Below are 8685 nucleotides of genomic sequence, written 5' to 3' on the forward strand. Positions count from 1 at the left end.
TTACCACTCAATTAACTTGAATTAGTTAAAAAATAAGAAATATTATTCTCACAATTACAATAGACAAAACATTTAGGGTGAGCTTTTTTTTTAGTAAACACTCAATATGGTCCTTGTTCATTTTAAAATAGGACAAGGCAATTCCTGTCAAAAATAGATTCATTCTGGTCTCTGTCTTGGTCTTCCATGAGTCATGGCGGCCCCTCTGTAATCTCTCTTCACCAAACTTAACGGAAGAGACCTATGTGACATTTAACATTGCTGATGTGAACGTTGAGTCTCCGTTAAATACCTTGTTGGCAAATGAGCAATGGTTATGGATCAATTTGTCCCTCTATAAAAAATGGTAAGGGATTAATTTGTCCTTCTTTATTGACCAAAAAACTATGTTATTTGAGAATGATTCATCTCAATTGAGACCTCTCACTCCTATTCCAAAATCAAATAATTGAGATCTCATGACTCACTAAACCCATCGAATGAATTAACAATGTAACTATTACAATAAATTTAATAATTAGAGATGGTGTAATAATATCAGCAGAGATAATAGTTGTTATAAATTCAGGGACTATCATCAAAGCTTCTCTGATTTGTGTCTACTCCAAGTTTAAAGCCTCCAAAGTTTAGGCCACCTAAAAAATTTGATATTGGATAACTTAGACTTTGCTAGTGTGAATATTAGCTATAAGACTTAAGCACATATATTTTGTTGTTTTAGTTATTTAATTATTTTGTTTACCAACGGATTTTTTTAGTAATTTTGATGGTAAATTCGATGATTTTCGACAATTTTCTTGTAGTGTCATACAATTCTATTTGACTTGGAAGAGAAGTGAGAGGTTTTAATTTAGATGAATAATCACCTCCAAATAACATAGAATTTGGTTTAGTGTAATACGTGAAACGAAGTTATTTTTGGTGAAAAAAAGGGACAACTAATCCTTGATTATTGTTGTTGAGTTAAGAATTTATTTAACTTAATTGATGATAATAAACATTATTTTTATTAGATTAACTACCCAATTAGTTTTGATTATGTTTGATTAGTGTTGCAGGCCAAAGAAATATTGTTGTAACAGCCCAATAGGATGAAAATCAAATCAGAAACATAGTAGGCTATAAAGTACTAACAGCCCAAAGTTGTTAAGCAAAGAAATCACTTGGCTGAATAAGAAGAAAGCCAACCCAAGCCCGAGTTGCTCACCCAAGTTGATCTCTCCAAGTTGGTATGCTCTAAAGCCAACGTTCATTTTTCTTTCGGCCAGTCTAAAAAAAAAACAGAGAGAAAGCTTCATTCTTTACTCATTTCATTAAAGAAGAAAGAAAGAGAAAGTTTAATCAAAGAAAGTAAAGGTCTAGTCACCCAAATCAAACCCATCTAAACTAAGTCAAAAGTTAAAGGTGATTTATTTCTATTTGCATGCAATTTACTTTCTTCATTCCTTCTACAACTCTCTGCTACTCAAATTTGGGATAAATGGAGAAAGTGATTACTGATAATCACTGCTGTGAATCAAAGGTCAAAATTATTTCTTGGGGACAAAGTTTTAGCTCAAGGATTTATATCTGGATTTACCATTGAACAACTTTTTCATTGCTTCTCTAAGGCTTTCGATCAAGAAAAAAGGCTCAGATTCAAAGTTCCTAATTTAGGAATTAATTGAAAATGGTGAAATGGTAAGTTGGTAGCACACATCTCGAGGAGTTGACTCTGAAAAAAATAGTTCAGAAACTTGGAAAGAGATACAAAAGAAAGATGTTCATTCTTTGAAGAGCAAGGAGAAAGAACAAGGGTTAGAGTTTTCATTGAGAGTTTCCTGAGAAGGTTAACGTTTTGGACAGTGCTATCTAAAGAAAGAAGTATTCCGCCAAGATGAAGAATTTGATTAGTGTTTGCTCAACCCAGTTTAACTCATAGCAACAGAGGCTGTTGAAGCATCAATCTCCTTTATGTTTTACAAATTGTAATTTCATTTTTAATGTATATCTTTCTGTAATTTCTTGAGAGGTAAAAGACTAAAAGAGAGAGCTTAAGAAAAAGCCAAAGAATGACAAAAGGCTGAGTGATAAACTTGAGTGAAAAGTCTAGAGTTATTTCAGATTTCTTTAGGTAGTTTCTTGTGTCTTGTATCTTGTACCAGTGAGGTACCATTTTCTTAGTTGGGTAAGCAGTAAGAATGAAAAGTTAGGTATTAGCATAGACAAGTCAAGTTAGGTTAGAACTTGAGGGGGAAAGGATTGTATGTGTCAATCCTGTGGAATTGGTGTATGTATAATACTTTAACTATAGTAAAAATTTCACCACTGTTGTGGTAGAGACTGGATGTAGGTTGCATTGTACAAGGCAACTGAATCAGGATATATGATGGTGTCAACTTCTCTCTTTCCTTCTCTGTTATGTTTTCTGATATTCATGAGACAAAATGAAATTGTCTCATAAATTTTCTGCTGCTGAGTTCAAACAGATTCAGACTGAAAATTTGTAATTAAAGTGTTATTTCATTAAAGTAAAAGAAGGCCATAAATTCAACCTCCCTTCTCTAATCTTTCTACAACCTTCAATTGTCTATAAGAGAGGCAAATCAACCCTGATCATTGCCTATAAGGAGACAAATCGATCTCTAACCATTCCTCATTCGCCAACATATCATTTAACAGTGACTTAGCATCCACATCAACAACGTTAAGTGTCACATAAATCTCTTTTATTATGTTTGGTGAGGGGCGATGACAGAGGAATCACGCCATGACTCACGAAAGACATAGATAAAAATCGAAATGGGTCTATGTTTTCAACAAAAATCACCTTGTCCTATTTTAAAATAAACAGAAATTGAATTGAGTGTTTTTTTCTTTTTAAAAGAACAAATATGCTTCTTGATATTTAAATTTGTCTTATTATTCTTACCATGATAAATGAACCACACAACTTAATTACCACTCATGGTAGAAAAAAGTTATAGCAATTTATGCAATCAAAATTACGCTTTTGATGCATAAAATTAAAATTACTCTCTTCTTTTTTTCTTTTTTCCCTATTTTAGATGATTCAATTCCAAAAAATTACTTTGTGCCCCATGAAAATATGGATCTGCGTATATATGTCGTCAAACTAGCTGGGTCTTTATTAAGATCAGCTTGTCAAAATTATTGGAATTATTGGTTCAGTAGTGATCAGAAGTGACAAATGAATATACAACACGAGGGGAGAAAATAAAATAAAATAAAATAAAAAAGAAAACAAGATTGTCTTGAAGTTATAATTCATTCATAACATTTAATTTGATTCATATATATAATATATTATATTATTGTAATATTCCAAAACTTCATCACATGTATGTGTGCTCAACAAGATTCTGTTTCTTCATATATATCCTCTTTATAAACAATCAAATATTGTTCACCTTTCTTTGTGCATATCTCTAGATAGATACATACATAGAGAGAGAAAGAGAGAGATATGGTCTCCAAGGTTCAAAATCAAAAGACAAGATCCATGTTCAAGAACCTTCAATTACTTCATCATTCTATCACACACTTTCAAAGGGTGATCATTCATTCATTATTTTAAAACATCTCTTTAATTTTATTCCATCTTTATTGTGCTAGCATTTTTCCTTCATTCACTTTATATAATTAATCTTTCACATTTTCAAAATGTCAATTTGATCGATCATTCAGTGATTAATGATCATCATTTTTTTATAGAGACCAGAATTTATTTTTCTCATAGTCTTGTTAGGAGCAATTCTTGGAAGTGGATCATCTCCATCTCCAGTAGAAAAAAAATTGGATGGTGTCCACTGTTTAATCTCACCCTTCATTGTTCTCTCTCTTATTTATTTTTAATCCCACTTAAAGAATTAAATATGAGAGATCACATTTTATTCTCTCAAGTGTTAAAAAAAATGGAGAGGATCCATTTCCACAATTCTTTCCACTTGATATGCTCAAATTTGAATAAGATATATATAACTCGCTTGATCTTATAAATATCATTTGCGTTTTGGAACCAAGGAGAGTTGACAAAAATTGAACTCTAAATTTTTTTAATTATAAAAGTTTTAATATCATATCATAATATAAAATTATTTTTTCTTAAAATAAAATTAAGCCGAGAGTAGAAAATATGAATGATTATATCTTGCTTGAAATATCTTACAAACTCCAAACAAGTAGATTTTATTGATGCATATATATTTAAGATCATATGGAAATCTCAAATATGAATATGATGAAATATGTTTTCCTCTTTATGCAGAGGCAGAAGACACTAGTGTTATTGGATGCTTCAGAATACATAAAATTTTTAAAGCAAAGGCTTGAAGAAGAATGGAAGCAACTAGTAGCAGCCGCAACGATGCCTATGGTATATACTTTCTATTTTACTCAAAATAAATGTCACCATTTTAATTTAAATAAATGAATACATTAAAAAATATATATTTAGATATAAATTATATTGAATTATATCAATATTTTTATTAGAAATGAGATTGAGCAAATTTAGCTCAACCCAAAAATTAGTTTATGTGGTAGAATGATGTTTTATATTATTTATAAATTCTTTAAAGAGTTTATCTTTGAGAGATGTGAGACTTATAATATATATCCTTCACATTTAAGAATGATCATCTGAAGCGTAAACATTGAGAACGAATAAGATATAAAAGACATAGACACAAAATTTAATTAATGTTCTTATATTCTGTTTGGTGATAAAGTGAATAAATTATGAAAATATAATTTATTTTTATTTTTTTCATTCAAAAAATTTGAGAAAAAAATATAATAATAAAAAATATCATTATGAAAAATTAACAAGAATAATGAAAGAAAAAATAAAAAATAATTTGTGTCTTTTGTTAATGTTTCTGTGTCCTTCTTATCACGATAGACACAAAATACATTAATTCAGTATCTCTGGACATAATGTCTTTATTTATATCTTATCTGTTAAACACGGTTTTATATCTCAGTGTCCTACTGTTCCTATAAACAAATGCAACCTTATAGATAAATGAATTTATTTTAAAACAAAGGAATAACAGTATGATTCATAATAATATAAATTATAATTAATTAATCATAAGATGTTGTTTAACTTTTTGTTTATTGTTGAAAATAAATAATCATCCATCTGGACTTTGGACAGATTGATAACATTAAAAAAAATCAATATATTATATTGAAGCAAAAAGTTGCATTACGATACTTTAATGTTTAGAGGTATTAACTTGTATATATAAAGAGCAATTTATTCATACATAAACTAGTCATTATTAATTAATAAATAATAAGACATAAGGCAATGTTGTGTAAATATTTTTGTGCTTGTTGCTAAATGCTAATTATTTTGATTAATTATTACAGCTAAAAGTTGAAGTGCAAGAAGAGAAATTTATGATAAAGGTTGTGAGTGAAAGGAGTTGCAAAGGTTTGTTGGTATTCATACTTGAAGCCTTTGAAGAGCTTGGTCTTGATGTGCTCCAAGCTAGGGTTTCCTGTGCTCAAAACTTCTCTCTAGAAGCAATTGGAATCAAAGTAATGCTATATATACCTCTCTTACATATACATTCATCATAACATGTATGAAGAGAAAAAAAAGAAGAAGAAAAGAACAAGGAAATTAAAAAAAAAGCATTATTATATATAGTTAAAAAATACAATCCTACTATATATTCATAAAAAATCATTAACCAAATCAATTATTCGTATATAATACAGATATATAATAGTCGAATCTTTTATATACACATAACATTTTTGAAAAAAAAAGTGGTTTATGATTTTAGATACATTTAAACATTCTGGGTTGATTATTAACATTAAATATGATGCTGAAATTAATTAATTAAAATAATTGATAATTGATCATTACTTACCCTCGATTCATTACTTACAGAATTGAAATATGTACAATTACTAACATATAGTTCTTCAATTTTCCTAAAGACGTATTCACATTTCACTAATTAAATATCCAGTCATAATATTTGATTCAATAAATACTAAAAGATATGTGTATTATCATTATTTATCATTATACAATAGTACATACATAAATATGAATAATAAAATAAAAAAATTTGAATAATGAGTTTAATTTTGATACACTGAGAGTGTAAAGTGTTTTACATAATCGTACAATCACATTTATTTTTTTTATGACTATTCACACAGTTAATATAAAAGATAGTTACTTAATTGGATACACGTATAAAACTATTTTATATTAATAGTGCATCAAAACCAAACTCTTGAATAATATCCCTTTTAATTTATTTATACTCGTGTTTATTACTTGTAACCTTTTTGAATGGAGACAAAGAGAAAAACACTGACAAAATCAATTATTTTGTGAATGTCCCAGGATAAGAATGGTACATGCCATTTGGATGCACAAGTAATTCAAAAAGTAGTGTCTCAAGCTATTCAAAATTGGAGTGAAGTCACACACCAACAATGATCCCTGCTTGTACCACTTTGTTTCGTCCTCTCAAATTCGTTCAGATGTTTACCTTTCTGAATTATTTTGGTATATTATTATTGCAAGAAAATTGCCAGTTTTCCTTAGATATAATTAGATATAGTCTCTCTGATCCCTTGACTTAATGGAATTAGAGAGATTATGTAAGTTATTTTCTCTAAAATGTATGTGAAGAATGTATGTTCTAGATTTCTAGTGTTATATATAAAAGGTATTGACAAATAAAATTAACTATATATATATATATATATATATATATATATATATATATATATATATATATATAGGGACGGACCCACCTTAGTTGATTTGTCTGGGACAGTTACCCCATTAAGTTTATAAAAAAAATTAAGAAAAAATTGTTATTAAATATTAATACAATGATAAAAATTATTATATCATATATATTTAAAACAAATAATAACAAAAATAATAATAATTCAATTAGCTAATTATCTAAAGTCAAATATAGCTTTTTAAATATAAATGAGATTATTAGTATTTAGTAGTTTTTTTATATATAATATATATATTAGTTACTTATTTATTTTTTATTATTTTATTTTATTTAATTTTGGCCTTACTCTTACATATAATAATTATTTTTGTCGAAAATTTTTTACCATAAATATTAAAAAATGTCAATTTTGCTATTAAATGCTAACAAATTATTTGAATATTTGCATAATATAAAAAGAGATATTATCTTATCTGTACTTATATATAAAGAGAATTGTAGTTGTTTGATTTAAATTTGTATTTTTCTCCCAATTTTTTTTGTCTCTCACACAATTTTCATAAAAAATTAAAATTAGTTAATTCAAATTATATTCTTGATAGATTCTTTAATTATTGAACTATAATATCTTTTGTATTACATAAAAAATAATCAATAAAAATATAACTTGACAAATATGAAATAGCATTGGTATTAATAATAAACGTATCATGCAATAATGTGCCAAAATATTGAAATGAGAAAAAATACTACTAGAAAACTAGTTATTATAGACAGATATTTTTGACGGATTTTATACCACGGAAATACATACGAAATTTCAGAGGAATTTTTTGTCAGAAAACAAAAAAAATGAATTAGCATAAATTACAGACGGAAAAGAGAATCCGTCGATAATTCTATCGGAAAAATTAATTTTTTTTTGTGAAAAATGATTACAGACAAAAAATTCGTCTATAATTAAATGGACAAAAACGCTACATTTTTTTAAATTATTACAGACAGAGTAATTTAAAATTTTCTGTCGAAAATAATAAACTAAACTTACTATTGCGCGAACTCTATTCATACCACACAAATCAAAGGAAATAAACACTAAACTTCTAATGTGTGTGTAATTAAACTTCTAAATATGTGTCTGAAATAACAAATCCTAATTTCGATCCCAAATATCCAGATCGATCGAATTCCATGGCAAACCCTTACTCATCTTCCTCCTCCTCGTCTCAATTCACCTACTCCTCTGATCCCTCTTACTTCCCCACCCCCCTTCCACCTTCAACAACCGCCTTACGCCCCACCCCCTCGTCCGCCTCCTTACACCATCGCCGCTGCCCCCCGCTGCTGCCGCACATAGCTATCCTCCTCCACTGTCACACTACCACAAATTCCAGTGCGACGCTCAGCAACTCTTCCAGCGTGACGCCCAGACCATCACCCCGGAGGCTCTCGAGAGCGTGAGGGCCGCCATAGCCAGCAGCGACGTTGACCACAAGACCGACGCGAAGCGGAAGGCAGTTCCCCGCCGTGCCACCGGACAGACGTGGGAGGATCCCTCGCTGGTTGACTTTTATGCCGCGGCTACCTTCGCGCAAGCCCTAGTTCCGTGGCAACCAAAATCGGTTCCTCCGTCAGCCGCGCTTCCACCTCTCTCGTTTCTCCTGTTCGAACCGTAGAGACCAAGTTTTGGTTTCAGAATCCTTTTAATTCTATTGAGTTCAATTAATTTTGTTTAGATAGTTTGATTTTAGTAATTAGTTTAGTTAGATTTGTTTTCTAATTAGTGGATTTTTAGGTTGTTAAAATAGGATTAGATTAGGTTTTGATTCTAAATAGTTGAGAAATGTTTAAAATAGAATTTTTAGTTTGTTTTCTTATTAGTTAGATTTGAGACATTATTACATGAAATTGGTACATGAATGCAAATTTTTTGAACTCAGAATCGTTTTAT

General features: G+C 29.2%; 1 protein-coding gene across 1 annotated transcript; it reads left to right on the plus strand.

Moving 5' to 3' along the window:
• The first annotated feature begins 3402 nt into the window (after nucleotides 1-3402).
• LOC112697408 (uncharacterized) lies at nucleotides 3403-6723 on the plus strand. Its single transcript, XM_025750940.3, has 4 exons — nucleotides 3403-3553; nucleotides 4268-4375; nucleotides 5380-5550; nucleotides 6380-6723. Exons 1-4 carry the CDS (start codon nucleotides 3467-3469, stop codon nucleotides 6473-6475), a joined length of 462 nt encoding a protein of 153 aa, XP_025606725.1. The 5' UTR covers nucleotides 3403-3466; the 3' UTR covers nucleotides 6476-6723.
• Nucleotides 6724-8685: the final 1962 nt, after the last annotated feature.

This window comes from Arachis hypogaea, chromosome 1, assembly GCF_003086295.3.
Source record: "Arachis hypogaea cultivar Tifrunner chromosome 1, arahy.Tifrunner.gnm2.J5K5, whole genome shotgun sequence".
NCBI lineage: Eukaryota > Viridiplantae > Streptophyta > Magnoliopsida > Fabales > Fabaceae > Arachis > Arachis hypogaea.